The following is a 17,189-nucleotide window of genomic DNA, read 5'->3' as shown; positions in this document are numbered from 1 at the left end:
TTGAGGATGCAACTTCCATTCGTGTGGATCTGTCATATTTCTGCTTAGATTGTCTGATTTGCCATTCCAGAGCCAAGTTCCAAAGTGTCATGGCTAGTCTGCACAGGGGGTATGAATGTGTTCCTCCTTGTTTGTTTATGTACCACATTACTGTGGTGTTGTCTGTTCTTATCAATAATTGCCCTGGATGCAGGAGGTCCTTGAAAGCTGTAATTGCATTTATCACTGCTAGCATTTCTTTTTGATTGATGTGAAGGTGCTTTTCCTTTTGGGACCATTTGCCCTGAATGCACCTGTCTGTCATGTCTGTTGTGATGACTTAATTTGCTTGGGAGACCTGTGTTTGTTTGACATTCTGCAAACATGGAATTATTGGTATTGTTTCCAAACTGTGGCTGTGTTGAGACCATAGGTTTTTTAGGTACCATTGAAGTTTCCTCATATGCAACTTTGCACATGGGATTAAAAGAATGCAAGATGCCATGAAGCCCAGAGCCTGCAGGATTTTCCTTGCAGTAAACCTGGTACAATTTGCTAGTATTTTGAAGTACTGAGTTAGTTGCCCCTGTTTAAGATAGGCCATCTGGGTGTTTGTGTCCAAGTTGGCACCCAGGAAAGTTATTTTCTGAGATGGTGTTAGCCTGGATTTCTCTTTGTTGATTGTGTATCCCAGAGAATGCAGTAACCGTGTTACATAAGCCAGATGTTCCAGAAGTATGTGCTTGCTGTCCGCTTGGATCAGGCAGTCATCCAAATAAGGGTAAATTTGTATCCCTTGAAGTCTGCAGTAGGCAATTACTGATGCCAGGCATTTCATGAATACTAGCCAAAGGGCAATGCAGAGAATTGATAGTGGATTGAACCTGCAAGAAATCTGAGGTATCTTCTGCAGCTTTGTCTGATTGGGACATGCAGGTATGCCTCCTTGAGGTCCAATGTTACCAGCCAAAACTCCTTGCCCAGCATGGGAAGAAGCTGCTGTAATGTGAGCATCTTGAATTTTGGCACGAGTAAGAATGTGTTTAGGATGGATAAGTCCAAAATGGGTCTCCAGTCGGTTCCTTTCCTTGGTACCAGAAATAGCCTGGAATAAAAACCATGACCTTGTTCGTGAGTAGGTACCTCTTGAATAGCTTTCATGTCTATGAGCTTTGAAATTTGTAGTTGTGCCTCTGCCCTTTGATTGTGTGGCAGGTTTGGCATGCCTCTCATTTTTGGAAGAGTGTGAAAATGAAATCTGTAGCCTCTGTTTATAACGTCCAGGATCCATTTGTCTGTTGTGACAATATGCCAATTTCTTGTAAATAGTGCCAGCTTTCCTCCCAAGAGTGCTGCCAGCTGAGACTTGCTTGGCATGGAAAGGAGGAAGTCATTGGGTTTGTTTCCTGTATTGTTGTGCATGCCTCTATATGATCCTTGTGATTGTCCTCGCCTGTATCTACCTCTTTGGGGCTTGTCCGTGGCTGGAAAGGACCAGTTTTAGAAGGCCAATTGGTGGTTGAACCTGTAGAAAAGCTTTGACAGTTTGCATAGCTATGGCATTTTCTTCCATTTTCCGTAATATCTCCTCAGCATTAGTACCAAATAGCACATCCTTTTGTAAAGGAGCATCTAGAAGTTTAGCTTTCACATGATCAGGCAAGATTTGTTACTGATCCTGTAACAGCAGCTCTACTTGAGGTCTCTAGGGCATCATAGCCACATTGTAAGGTGTGTTTACCCACTTGTTCTGCACTATGCATCATATCCTGCAACTCCTTCAAATCTGGTTGTTCAGGTGCAAAGCTCGAATAAACATCATCAAGCCTTGGAATCAGAAAAGTCTTGGCCTTCCCAATGGAAGTGTTCCCTCCTCAGGAGGAGATACAGAAGGAATGGACTGCTCTGCATCAGAATCTTCAAACATCAGAATGTTCTGAAAAAATGGAGCCCTGATCAGAAGATAAATCCTCAGCCATTTTAAGCATCTGCTTTTAGGCATGGGGCCTGGAGATGGGCCCCTGTGCAAAAGGCCTCTTGGGATGCCTGGCTGATTTGGACTTAATAAAAATGGACTTATAAAAAAGGAAAATGGAAAAGGGAAGATGAGTGGATGGGGACACTGGAAAGGACATTATGAGCTCACACATTCACCCGGTGGTAGTCTGGGTATGGGCGAGGTACCTGCGGTCTGGTTACGAAAGAAGACACCGCCAAAGTCCAGATAAGTCCGTAATCCAGGGACTGCATCAGTCGCGGAGAGAACACCGACCGTTCGGGCCGGTTTGGGTTTAGGTCCAGGGTCCCGGACCTCACCGTTCCGGTCCTTGTGTCCTTGCTTTTTGGACAAAAAGCGGTGCGGGGTCTCCCGACGACATTTTATAATCAGTGTTGGGGTGAACTCCGGCGCCAATAGTGCGCTTATTGAAAGTAAGAAAAAGCGACAGCCCCGTGCAGTCGTGGTCTGGGCCTAAAAAAGGTGAGTTTCCCCTATACTAATGTTTACTGAAATTCCAATTTTTCAATTTTTTATTCATTCAGGTGCTGGCCGCACTTGAACTTGCGAACTTGCTTCGGCAAACACCAAAAAAAAAAAAAAGAAGAGGAAATGGCGTTGGCTGTGTCTTGTATCCCACTGAGGTCAGGAGAAAGAAAGACAACAACAACCGGCGCGGACAGGACTTTTGATTCGGCCGCCGACCAAGGGACCTTGACGGCAGAAAACCAACATGTTCTATTATATACTGCATTTCATTTTAACATTAAAACCCTACTTTGGCAAAAATCTTTGTATGCATTTAGCGAGCCTGTGGCTAGAGTGCTTTTTAAACAATACATCAGTTATCGTTCAACTCACAATAACTTCTGCAAATATACTCAAAAAAAAAAGAAAAGAAGAAACACATTTTGAGGTGGTTAAGTGCATTTATTAAGGCATCATCTTTACAAAGCAATCCAAGAATTCAATCAGAAACTACATACAACTTAAAGACAGATTGAAATCAAGGTAGCAAAAGGGTTGCAGTCAGTTTGATCTATAGAGGAACAGTTTACAAATCAGTTACCAAAGTGGTTGTTATTCATGTATTGTTTTGCATTCTGAGCTTAGTTATTAAGCACTAATAATGTTACTCAAGGATATGGACAAAGTTTATGGCTCATTACAAATCATATCAAAGGCAGGCACTGGACAGTCGAGGATTTGGAGGATTATTGCAAAACAAAGGAGATTCAGAATATGGCATTAGAGAAGGAATACTGCTATGTTCCAGAAAGGCATCACAATGCATGTGAAGTTAACAACAAATTTAAATTAACACTGCTTCAACAAAACCAATCTGGGGCACAACAAGGGCAAACAAACCACTACCAATAAAGATTACTGCAAAGATGGCAATAAATTAGGACAGTCAGTGATCTGGAAGATTTGCCACCGTCTAGCAGGAAAAATATAACAGTGGGGAATGACCGGAAAGGCCAAGGTTATACTGTCTACTGTCAACTTCAGTTGGCAAAATATTAGCAAATGCATTGAATCAACTTTTGTAGGGCCTCACTACAACTGACCTAATTTCTCTAAATGGAAAACATGTATACAGTGTGTTGGTTATCTTTACATTCAAAATGAAACTAGAAAAAGTTATGGTGGAACAACAGCTATAATCTAGTCAACCCTTATGATGTCTAAAATGTTGTACATTAAGAAGACACAGTAGTATTATTATTTGCCCAGTGCCACAGTACTGAGGTGTGTGCATTTGGAGTGGGGTAGGAGGGTTAAGAGGGCACCAGAGAAAACAATTACTAGTACATTCCTTCAAGAATGGCTTCAAAATGGCCAAGACAAAAGGAGTAAATTGTTTCTGAAATACAGCTAGGGCATGATGACCTGCAGTATGTTGAAATAGTACAGCTCTCCATACATGGAGATATTAATTTGTTCAAAAATGCTACACGAGGAACACTAGTAGTTTATACAGTGATCATCAAGAAGCAGAACTGTTAAAGCTTTAAAAATCTAAGAAAACATCATACACAGTCTTAAGGACAAAATCTGCCTCCTTGAGAATTCACATTTTAGTGGCATTTATTTGAATGCTGGCGGGCAACGTATATAATCCCTGGGATTTTAATACATCATGAAAAAAATCAGTTTTTAAGTAACGAAAGCACTTTGCAACTAACACCAAACCAGAACAAGCTCACAAAAAGTCAAAGGATACACTTACAATAAAATACAGTTTACATTTCCCAAAGCCTGTCTGTCTTGTAACATTTAATGCCACAACAATCTGTGCGCAGGTAGCATGTCAAAGTCCTTTGTTACAGAAGTGTGCAGGTAGCATGTCAAAGTCCTTCGTTACAGATGTGCATTATTTAGAAGTGCAACTATATGAGATGCGGCTACAATTATGCCATCACTCAGCAAACACTGTGCAGATGCATTATGGTAGTATTACATAAAAACTGAAGTAAAATATTATGTGCTGATAGCAATAAATATATGCAACCCACAGACAGCGCGAGTCAGCTCTCCAAGTACTAGAGCCCACATTGGTGGTGTACAGAGATAAAGCTTTGACTATGACACAAAAATCCAGGGTACAAACAGTAGTCAGGTTACTAGAGAAGCTGGTTAAGCAAGGGAGAGGTGTGATGAGACAATTTCTACTCACTTCTCTGTGGAAGTGGGTTGCAGGTGCCTGTGCAGGGTGTATACTCCACTCATTATCCCAAATGGAAATTGCAGACAGAAGGAGGCACTTATCTTCAAGGGATGTAAGGTAATCTGAGGGTTTACTCAGAAAAGTGGGTGATGCACCTGCACAAAAACCTCCCTATGGCCACAATCTTGCTAGACTCGCAGAAAATTTCTGTGAATAAAAGAAAAACGGTGTGGCCAGTTCTGATACTTGGTAAGCAGAAAAAAAAAACGTGCCACACTCCCACTTCAGGTTCTATTCCTACCACGGAAATGGCACTTTTACTTTTGCCTCTGGTGCAGATATGCAAGAAACTTTTATTATTAAACTATGAATTACAAAATCTGTGGTCACTTTTTGCAGTGCACTGTAAGTTTACTAACATTGCTCCAAATGACAACTGGCCAGAATTCTTCGGTATTCTTTTTCTGGAAATATTTCTCAAAATCGTCTTCTGGTCTTTACTTGGTATTCTCAATGATCACAGCAATACCTTGACCGCCACCGATACACGCTGACCCAAGGGCATACTTTCCTCCATGGCGCCTAGAAAAATGTAAAAACAGTTTAGTATATTCACACATTGATTCTACAATACCTGCAAAGTATAGTTAATGCAACTCGAGCTGCATACAGGCAAGCTTTTACTTTATTTCCAGTAAACTGAGTGCTCCCTTTCTCCTTCTGCACATAATACTCTGGCTCTTGCTGCTAATTTTTATATTTACAAATGTATTTATTTTTTATTGCATCCCCTACTAAGGTGTCATGTCTATAGCGTATAACTTGATAACTGAATAAGCACATATTTGGTCAACACCCAAGCAGTCAATAAAACAAATATCTATTAACTGGTACTCTATTGATGCATTGGTATGGGAGAGGAAGGGTCACTGACTGGTACAATCATAGCTCACTTAAGTGACCAGCTGTCAGTTGAGGATATATGAATAAGCACTACATTTCAGGTACATTCAGTCATGTATTCTCCATCAACAGCAGGCTATACAAGAAAGTGATCATCAGTGCAAACTACTGACCTGTCAGGATACTGGTGTGGGTGGGAGAAAGCTGAAGTCTAGTAACACTTCTGTGCTTTGTTTTTGTAGGGTGGGGCATTGGCAATTAGCCAAGGAGTAGAAGGGAGAACACTGCCATCTGGCACAGGTAAGCTCTCCTGCAACAGGCCATTTATTGATAACTATATGCCAAGTTCATTTTAGGCAAAACCACTGTAGGAAGCAAGATCCACAGATGAGAAATTAGTAAAGTTTTTCCCACCTGTCACACAAACGATCTTTTGTAAGTAGTTAGTGAAACCTGCTCTGCCTTTCTGACAAATGCAATACACCACCCTGAAGATAAAGCTCAGGCTTGTGTCTTCCCTAGTCAACAATGTATGAGGCAGCAATCTATAAAGCCAGTAGAAAAGTTGATTTCTGTATCTTGTACAACTTCTGAATGATTTACTGGGCTCAAACACACATGTATGTACACACACACACACACACACACACACACACACACACACACACACACACACACACACACACACACACACACACACACAAAATGGTTACAATTCCTGAAACTATATCGACACTATACTTCTGTCATACTCAGGCAGAGAACATCAACTCCACATTTTCCAAGTTCATCATCACATATCAAATACATGAAATCAGTCCCTCTTCTTCCAACTCACTGATGTATTGGATTAAGTTAATTAACTGTAGTCTACTTGGCAGTACTGTATTTGGGCTTAAAGCTCAGCTTACTGACCACACTGTACTGCCATATTTGTAAAATATGATGTTAACTTCTCTAAAGATGTTTTACATAATTTTTGCAGTTGTTACACTCCTTTGCTCTCACCAGCTTCATTACCACTTATCTAAAGATACTACTTTTGAGTCATGCCAACTAGTAGAAAAACGTGTTGCATCCCTTCTTCTGAAAAAGTACAACCTTGAAGATACTACATTTTAGAGACTGGAACTGAGCATCTCAATTATATTTGCAACTATCTACCAGACAGATGTGTAACAGTCTGCAGCATAGTATACAGTATAACAGTCAGTAGGTTCAATATGACCCACCAACTATGTGGTCTCAGTGAATTTCCTTTCTCAGAGGAACATATGAAATGTTAACAAGTATTTTACTTCATTAACGTTTGTTACAAAACATGACAACGTAAGAGTACCAAACATCAGTGCAAAAATAGTGTGCTTACTTGTCCAAAGCCCTATTGCTATAAAGCCAGAACAAAGCTTACAATTTTACAATAAATACCAAACTGCACAATGTAATGTGTTTAAAATCAAAAGTTTGAGACACTAGGAATGCCATGAGCATGAAGTTCCACACTAATGGCTTGTGAATATGTGAACTATTAAACAACTGGTTGTAGCACAGATGTCTGCTGTGGAGTCGCTGCTGAAAATATGAAATAAAGGTGGCAGGCCCACCTATGATGGAGAGTTCTTCCAGAGCATTAGAATGAAGATGAACTTTGTTAATATATAAAAAAAACACAACCAATTAAACATCTGCTAAGTTACTGACTTTCTCCTCTTTCCCACAAGGAGACAAACAATATCTATTTAATTTATACAGATACTTGCATTAACATAAAACCACTGTACCACATTCTAAACTTCTGTGGAAAAAATCAATTCCTCCCACATTCCAAACACATAAGTGAAGTGGCTTTCCTACAACTGCCGGCAGGTGTAAGCAAACTGCAGACATTTACTCATGTTTACATCTTCCGACTGACAGTGTCCCTTCCAGGGTGAGTTTCCTGTTTACACCCCACTGGTTGCTGGATACATGTCAGCGTCTTCAAAAAATGATCGAACACTGTTTCAGAGTTTTCACAGGCTACCACAGAAAGAAACCTGTAGTCTGTACTACGAATGGAAAGAGTCCCCTTTGAAAAAGAAGTTCTGTAGCTTAGTCAGGCTAAGAACTCTGAAAATCTACTGGCCAGTGTGATAGTTACATGTTGCAAATATAACTTGAAATCTATAAAGAAAGCTCACTCAAAGGGAGGAGCAAATTCTCAAAGTTCCAAGATAAGATGGATTTCTGATGGAATGACTAAATAGGACAAATCTGTAGAAAAACTCTATGTATGACAAACACAATATCTACCCCTGAAGACTGATCACAGAATCATAGAAGGTTGCTAGGCTAATGGTTGCTAGGCTAATGGCCCTGGGGCCCTTACATGCCTAGCCAAGAATTTAACCCCCAAAAAGAAACCTCAGTCAGCACATGTCACCAGTCAATAAGGTTACGCATCCACTCATCAAGGTTACGACTGAAGACAGTCAGCGAGGTACTCTGACATGTATGAGAGAAGGCAGCCTCTGGGAGACAAACCTGTCTCTCCAGCAGGTTTTGTTGAAGTCGCATATTAGATTCAGGTCTTTTGAGCGGGTAATGTGCGAGGAGATATGGAGCATCTCTAGTAGGGTAGGGTCCAAGATTGCCTTGTAGGCGAGACACAGATTAACCCTGAGCAATCTGTATGATACAGAGCAGAGTGATAGTGATTTGAGCAAGTCTGCATACGACAGGTGTTGGAGGCCATGGATTCTCTTTGTGAGATATTTTTGAGGCCTTTCCAGTTGGTGCAGATGTTTGGAGAGGTACATACCAAACTGGGTGTTATATCCAATTACTGGTCTAATGAGGGAGGAGTACAGATAGGTAATAAACTCCTTTTTTCTGGATGCAATTCCTTTACTTATGAGATGAACCAAGTAAAAAGCTTTTCTGACCACTGCCACTACATGATGGTCGAATGTGAGATCGTTGCCAACCTGTGTATCCAGGTCTCTCACCACAGGTTGTGTGTGAAGAGGGTTGCCACTGGTGTGGTAATCAGTAGGGGCGGTGTCTTTGAAGAATGGTATGATAATACATTTTTTTTGTGTTTAACTTAAGGCCATGACATTGGCAACAGTCATTTATTGCTCTAAGATCCACCTGACGAGATAGGGAGTTACGCCAAGTTGAGTTAGCTTTTCGATGATGCCCGAGTGGGGGATTGTGTCCAAGGCCTTGGCCAAGTCAAGGTAAGCTGTATGTACTGACTTTCCCTCATCTAGGGCCTTGGTGAAAGTCTCAAAGAAATCAACCAGTTTCAACAGGCAAGATCTGCCCCTAATGAATCTGAATTGGTTGGAGTCAAGCACTTTGAGACTGCCTATGTCCTTGTTTATGAGATCCATAATAACACGCTCCATGGCTTTACAGGTCAGACTTGTCAAGTTAATGGGGAAACAGTTTCCCGGGTCAGTACTGGCACCACCTTTGTAAAATGGGATGACAATGGCAGTTCTCCACTCTACTCGAATGAAGCCTGTGGTTGACTAGGGTGCTCAATAGCAAAGCTAATTCTTGCTGGAGATGATGTAGAATACAGCCTGGGATACTATCAAGTCCCATGGAAGCTGTGTTCTTTGCCTTGGATAGGGCTTTTAATACTTGATCTACAGAGATGCGAGGTGCAGGTCAGGTATTGGGGATGTACAATGGGCCTTTGGGGGAATGGGGGTTGAAGTTTGTGCTGAACCTATCAGCTAGAAGGTTGGCTAAGTCAACAGGATCAGTGCAAGACTGGTACCATTAAGTACTAATTCAGAACAAACCTGGGCTTTGCCATGGAGGCTCCTGATACAACTGAAAGATGCTTTGTGGTTTCCTTTTGTTTCGGAGGCTAGTTTCGATTCATAATTGGCTTTGGGGGGTTTCACTGATGATCTAATTTGGTTGTTGAGGCTGAGGAGGGAGTTTTTCCAAATTAGGAATTTGTTCCTTTTTACTCTTGGACAAGGGTATCTCAGCAGATAAGGAGGAAAAGATTGGGGTATCAGGCAGGGAGCTATTTTAGAGTGACTACCCTATTGGGTGTAGAGTAGGAGGTCTATAAAAGGGGGGATCTATAGGAGCTGACGTTGACAGGTAAGAGGTAAAATCTCTGCTGGATGGTTCAGCTGAGAGATATTCAAGAACTGCTGCGCTACACAGCAGCCACTTCTAAGGGAAATTACTTATCTTGGCGCTTTTATGACTATAAGCACCACAAGTTATTGCTTTCAATTAATTCATCCAGGAGGAGCAAAGGTTATGCACTGAATCTGAAGGCTTCACTTGAGATACTGGAAGCCACAACAGAAAAGAATGATGCTATCACGCTTCAGCACCTGAATAATACACTGCACCCAATATTATAGGACTCCATATCACCCTTAGATACATGTGTTTAATTTCCTGTTCAACAACTAGCCTTTCTGAATTTGGAATTCTGTAAGAATTGACAGAGGTGTGACAATATCAGGCTGCATTACATTTTACATTTCTCCCATGGAGAACCAGATATGAATTTCTGGGTATATCTCAGAAGTCAGATATTTCCATGGCCAGATTGTTTGCATATACCTTTTGCTCTTTCCAGAGTTTAACAGTATTAAATGTAAACTTGAGCAAATCTATCATGTTAACAGGCTGTATTTATATTGGACTACCCCAATCTTTTCAAAAGGCTCATAAGACCCTTGCCAATTGGCCAGGAATGTTCCTTCCACAGCTGATGCTAAAGTCACCACCACTCTGTCACCTAGCTGGAACAACTTTGACCCTTGAGCATACACCACATGTTCCCTTTACATCTACTGAGTCCTAGCTTAATACTTCTGTTTTTCCATTAAATCCAAAGAAAGCAAAGCTACTCCTATTTCCTTCCAAAATACACAACCTGAATAAGGCTGCTTTCACTGTCACCTGCCTAAATAACACAAATATAAAATTGTCTCACACACAACTATTAGGGGTTAAAATTCAACTTGCACATGCATCATGCCATCAGAATGATCCACCAAAAACTAAGGTCACTTTACAGAGTCAAACACTCCTCAGATCGCTCAAAAAAATCCTTGGCATCTACCTTCCTCATACCAGCTCTACTATATGGGTCTCCGATCTTGACAAATCTACAGGTCTCACTTACAATGCTACAATAAAGTGTCAAGGTTTGCAACAAATCTGCCTTAAAGGGCAATACAGTGGTGTGCCTTATATCAACTAAACTGGTTCTCAGCCAATTCAGGCTCACAATATAGTACACAATCCACAAGTACCAAACACTGAAAGGAGTCATTCAGTATTTTACACAGTCAACATAACTATGTTCAAAAAACACTTCTTAATGTTCACAAATCCAATAACTCAGAAGGAGATGCCTAGTACTCAGCTTGCATCACTAAAATATGGAACCCAATCCCACCCTTACTGAGGTTAACTAATAAGGCAATAAAATAAGGCAATCTCTGACCCTGCTTTATTGGAAATGCTGCATATTCACAAGTCAAATGATACATAGGTACTCGCTCTAAAGACCTTAACCTGGTATGTGACATTAATAGAACTTGGAGGGACAGATTTGTCTCCCAGAGGTTACCACACCTTTAGAACAGACTCCCACTTCATGTCAAACAGAGCACCTCATTGGCCTCTTCAAACACAATCTGGACGACTAGATGGGCAACCATAAATTCACCCTGTGGGTCCACCTGTGTCCCTTTTGGACAGGGGAAATAGGTGCTGATCACAGAAATAATGGTAGAACTTGGCTAGGCCTGTAAGGGCCCTAGGACTAATAGCCCAGTAACTTCCTATGAATCTCATGACCTTCAAAACCTGATCTCAAATACCTACTGGATTGTTGACTTTGCTCTTGCTCAGCCCCTGGGTAACCTTAAAACATAACTATATCATTTCGGATAGGCAGTTGTTAACTAAACTGGCATGAATATTTTCAACTTGTATGATTCTGCTAAACTACCTGTAAGCATTATAAACATCCCTACAGCATCTCCAATATCCCTGTTCAAAGCTGTTTTACTCATTAATTAACAACTTTTGGACAATATTGTAGTTGAGGGCCTCACCAGTTCCATTCGCACAGAAGTGGGCGTGTCGCAAATTGAGTGACAACCCGGTCTGCATATTTAATTTGCTCGTGCATACATGTTATGAAAATATTGTTACCTTGGACATGAAGGGTGTTCCTTTGTCAAATTTTGTTCGGTACTTCTACACAAAAACAATCAACTCTGGCTTCAGCTGTCACTCTTCAATGGAAAGAGCCTCCGACTGTATCTGCATAGCAACTACTACAGTGTGTATTGGTAACTCTTAAGAGGTCTCACTATATACATTCCAAGCCTCTCAATCAGTACCTCTATTATGGGTTGAAGCATTAAGGAACACTATAACCCCCATTCACCACTAATACCACCACATACCTTTTCCACCCTTTTTTGCACTCCAAACAGGAAATATAGTATCTCTAAACAGCCACAAAGACTCTCAGCCAGTAAAATCTTGCCAACATCCTCATTTGTCTTCTTACCTCAAATTTAAATAATGTTTATTTATTTTATTTTATTTATTTTTTATTTTACATTTGTTGACCGGGCTAGTCTGACTGGATATATTTCCATTTTCAGCAGAGGCCCGGGGAGAAAAGCTCCACATATGGTCATAAGAGATTTATAATGAGTGCAAATAACAAATTACAAGTAACAAGTTACAGACTTGTAACACTTCAACCAATGCATCTTGATTACAAAAAGAAGGCAAGTGGAAAAACTAAAAATACATTCTATTAAACATCAATACAACTTCTAGAACCAGATAAATAATAAAAGAGACCAGGGAAAAGAACTTAAAACATTGAAACCTAAACTAGATTACAAAGAATTACACTACCTAGACTATCTAAATACTATCATCTTTAGCATAATTACATAATGTAGCATGAGAAGAGAGTAGAGGGACAGGAGTTAGCAAAGAAAAGGCAGTAGAAGGGCAGTGTGGAGTTGATAAAGATATAAGCTTCCTGGGAATAGGGTCAGAGACAGAAGAAAAATAGGATTTGTGAGGAGAAGGAGGCAAGGTGGTGAAAGGCCAGTAAAGGGGGGGGGGGCGTAAGAAAAGGGAGAGGAGTGGAAGGTAAGGAATTAACATTTAATCAGGATTTGAACAGGGACACATCCAGTGGCTTTTCAGGTAGATTCTAAGTTTTTGTTTAAACAAAGTAGAAGATGCCATAGAAGTAAGTTCAGTAGGAAGTTGATTCCAGTGTTTACCCAAGGCATTTGAGAAGAGGGAGTCACCAGCTAGGTTATTAGATTTTGCCAAGGCAACTAGCAGTTTGTTTGATGAGCGGAGGGAGTTTAGATTAGAATGTTCCTGTGTTTCAGAGATATCCCAAAACATGGCAGACATCTGCGATATTACCAGCTGTCTAACATTTTCTCTCCATTTATCTACTTCATAGATCAGATTATTGGTTATCTTGAGGTTAGGTTTAGCAGGAGTTACGCCTAAAGATATATTTTCCACACCGTGAAAGTTGCTTCTGGCCTCCATAAGACTGGTATCCTCCTCCTGTTTTGCTTTCTGGAAGTGAGGACAACTTGCTTTATGGTCTGTCAGGTCTTCTCTAGACCTACAATCCTATGACCTGGATGAGAAAAGATGTGCCTTTCCACCCTATAAAAGCAGGCACGACAGTGTTACATAGCCAGGCACTCCTGCATTTTCTACAAAGCCTAACTCTGGAAAGAGTACACCTTTCTTTACTAATTTATTCACTCTCTGCAAAAACCTTACTCTCCTTCCGGTTCAAGTCTTACCTGAAGGTGCTCCCAGTATTCACACACCAAGGTGCGGCAAACATACACTGATCTTTGTCTATAGATCTAAAAACTAGGTTAAGTCTTGCCGTACTATTATTTCATGGGCAAAGCTAGAAACTGCTCCCAAACAGTATTCTTCCATAGCCATTCATGGATGGCAAAACTCTTCACAGGTATGTTCACTTTCACTCATAAGGAGAACCACTACAAGCACAATCCACAGACTTCAAAAATTATGGAATGCAAAGGTGAAAGGAAAGTTTGCTCTGTGGTAACTATACAGGTTTCTCAGTTGTGTCCATCTTTAAATATTTCCTTGGCAGAAGGAAGGTCTTAAGAATCTCCTGCCACTGGCATCTAGCCAAGTGGGGGTAAAGAATGCAGCCATTCAAATTACAATGATTAACCAAACAAAAAATGACATTTAGGGTAGTAATCTTGCACTGTTAACTAATACATAAAATTATTTTTGAGTTCAGGCATAAACATTTTTTTTATGGAAAAGTTAACATTTGTATTTATTTATCCTTTGCTGTCTGGGTTAGTCCCACTAGTAGTGGTTTCTGTAAATTTGACAAAGGCGTTAGAGAACTACCCCCTACTCTTTTCAATAGGTGCCACTGGTCTTTTACATCCACCTAAGCTACAACCAACTCAGATTGACATCTTAGCTAAAGGGCAACATCTTAGTTTGACATCTTAGCTAAAGAAAAACACACTCAGGAGTGCAGTGCTCTCTAATGCTACACTGCAGTGTCAGCAATACAATCACCTGGAGCAGGAATAGAACCCATAACCTTCCGGTCCTGCAACACCAAAGGCAAGTGTATTACCTGTTGCACCACTAAGACTGACAAATATAAAGTGCACTTTCAAAGTTAAAACCTTACAATGTAACTTATCCCGCAACCATAACAGGAAAGAAGGTAGGATGTAGAGGAGTGCATCCTTACAGGACAGATAGGTACCGGTACCTGTAAATTAGTGTCACAAAGCTGTTCATCTGACTACTTAAGCTAAATTAATAAGCATTCAAAACAAAGAACTATTTCAAAAATCCTAATGGTAATGAAAACATCTACAGAAACCTCACTGAAGTAAAATAAGCCATTTTACTCAGTAACAACAAACATCGGTTATGCTGCTTCTCTTGTTGTTACCATAGTACAGCTACGTTTCTTCTGTTCTACATACCTCATTAATTTATTTGATCACCTACCTAAGCTCATGCGTAAGATGACCGGTGATTCTGGCTCCAGATGCTGCCAAAGGGTGGCCCAAAGCAATAGCACCTCCATTTAAATTTGTTTTTGCAGGGTCTAGTCCCATCTCCTTTTCAACTGCAAGGTACTGTGGAGCAAATGCCTCGTTCACCTAAAAAAGAACAAAATGTTTCAATATTCTGTGTAGACTCTACTAAACTGTCTTTCAAAATTAAGACTAAAACATCTACTAACAATATAAAGACATTTACCAAGATTTCAATTTAAAATAATTTAATGCTACTGAAGGTAATGTAAATTTGTTTAAATGTGGTTTGTTGTCCCAAGGTTACAGACAATATTTAGTACAAAATGAAGGTTCAGTATAAAAATATGGTGCAATTATGGAACAAAAAAAGTAAACACACAGAGCAAGCAAGCAAATCAAATTAATATTAACAATAAGAAGAGTGACACAGGAAAATATGGGAATACATACCCAGTCACAATACAGTTCCAATTATGGGATTTCACAAAGTCCAACTAAGAAAATGCTATCAATATTTTAGGATGACTAAAGTAACAGGTGGAAGGAGTAGTGGAGGTTGGAGAATGCAGGAGTTGCAAGTGATTAAAGCACAAGCATTCTGCTATGCCTTGAAGGAAGGATATTAACCAGGAATGAACGGATTCTAATCACTTTGGACCTTTAGCAATGAAAGAAAGGAATCCCATCTTTTAGGAAATTGTGGATAAGGTATGGTCTAACAGGTTTGGTTACAGTTTGTGGTTTTCTGAGACCCAAACCATGCCTGTTAAGACCTTAGTACAAAAAGTTCAGGGTTAGTTTGCTGTTCATTATAAGGCAGGAATGGTATTTCATAAGTTTAAAGGAAAACCTGAATAAAAGAACACACTCCTTGACAGAAGCCATTCACTTGACAATAAGACGGATAGAGAGACTACGGTTATTTAAAAAAAAAAAAAAAAAGCAAGGTTTGACTAGCTGTGGTTTGAAACAATATTTTTTTTCTGGGTGGTGAATGCAATATGGTTCATAGGTTGGTACCAAGCTATCGGCTCTAGGGCCTATACAAGCCTAGCCATAACAATTCCCTGGCTATTTCTTCCCACACTATTTCCTGGAGCAGGTCACATCTCAAGTTGAGATAAGAGAACACCTTCTCCAGTACCCTAGAAGCTGGTAGAGATCCTTAAGAAAGATATAGTAAGATTTTACAGCTCCAAAATAAGATTTTTTTGTCTGATGCAATCTCTAAAGGACAGAATTGGGTCTAAAATACCTAACATATTTTGAAGTGTGTGTGTGTGTGTGTGTGTGTGGGGGGGGGGGGTGCTACCTGTGTGCCTTGAAGAACTCCTCTTACCTATTTAAGCAAATAAGTTGGCTGTTTTGTGGACCTTCAGTTATGACCTGGAGCAAATGTATACATAGTAAAATAGAAAATGACAGACAAAATTCTGCAGTAACAAGTTAAAATACAGTCATGAAATGTGCGAAAACATCTAAATGTGCTATAAAAAGAAGTTATGTACTCACCATAATGTTCCATCTGAGTAGGTAACTTCAATTGTCAGCAACCTGTGGGTTACGGATCAGACACTGATCCGAGCCAGCAGCATACCAAGCTAAAGAGCCTAGCTCCAAGCTCCTCCCCCTTACCCATACTACCCTGCAACCTCCTTCCAATCCTCAGATCACATTTGCCACCTGCACAAAATAACAAAACAAACTAACAACCTGAGAAACCTGACTCAGAAACAAAACAAAACACGAGCAGCCAAACCTCGAGTTCAGCTAAATAACCATTCAGGTTAGGGGGAAGGAGGGAGGGACGGTTGCTGACGAATGAAGTTACCTACTCAGATGGAACGTTATGGTGAGTACATAACTTCTTTATCTGAAGTAGTTAACTTCATTTGATCAGCAACCTGTGGGACAGAGTCCCCAGCTACCCGAAATCTTGGGAGGCCCTCAAGGAAGAATATTCTGGAGCACTGCAGAGCCAAAAGCAGCCCTTCCTCTAGACACCAAATCTAGCTTATAATGTGAAATAAAGGTGTGAGAGGACGCCCAGGTAGCTGCTGAACAAATGTCATCCAGGGAAACTAGACCAGAATGCAGCAGACGTTGCCATAGAACGCGTAGAATGAGCATGAACTCCCATTGGTTCTGGCAAGCCAGATTCTCTATATGCTAAGAGGATACAACTCGAAATCCACCTGGCAAGAGTCACTTTAGAAATTGGATTCCCTAGAAAAGATTTTGCAAAGGAGACGAAAAGTTAGTCAGATCTACGAAAGACAGCCGTCCTGTGTAAATAAAAATGTAACTGTCTGTGAACATCCAGTAAATGAAGTTTATACTCCCCTTTGTTCTAGTAATTGGGGGGGGGGGGAGGCAAATTAATGGATTGATTAATGTTAGTCTCGGAAGCAACTTTGGGAAGAAAGGAGGGATTAGTCCTGAGAGATACCCTGTCCTTGTGAAATACAAGGTATGGAGGTTTGATAGAAAGAGCATGAAGCTCAGACACTCTCCTGTCTGAGGTAATCGCTACCAAAAA

At 40.4% G+C, this 17,189-nt stretch overlaps 1 protein-coding gene across 1 annotated transcript in view; it reads right to left on the bottom strand.

Moving 5' to 3' along the window:
- Positions 1–2,884: 2,884 nt before the first annotated feature.
- ACAA2 (acetyl-CoA acyltransferase 2) overlaps positions 2,885–17,189 on the bottom strand; it is a gene marked incomplete in the record, with an annotated part of 508,533 nt that continues 494,228 nt past the window's right edge. Inside the window, 2 exon segments of the mRNA XM_044078294.1 lie at positions 2,885–5,228; positions 14,619–14,773. Of these exon segments, the coding sequence (XP_043934229.1) occupies positions 5,144–5,228; positions 14,619–14,773 (240 nt within the window).

Source organism: Protopterus annectens, chromosome 1.part1, assembly GCF_019279795.1.
Source record: "Protopterus annectens isolate FY-2018-M chromosome 1.part1, PAN1.0, whole genome shotgun sequence".
Taxonomy (NCBI): domain Eukaryota; kingdom Metazoa; phylum Chordata; order Ceratodontiformes; family Protopteridae; genus Protopterus; species Protopterus annectens.
The sequence above is the reverse complement of the archived record's forward strand: the minus strand, read 5'-3'. Positions and strand labels throughout refer to the sequence as shown.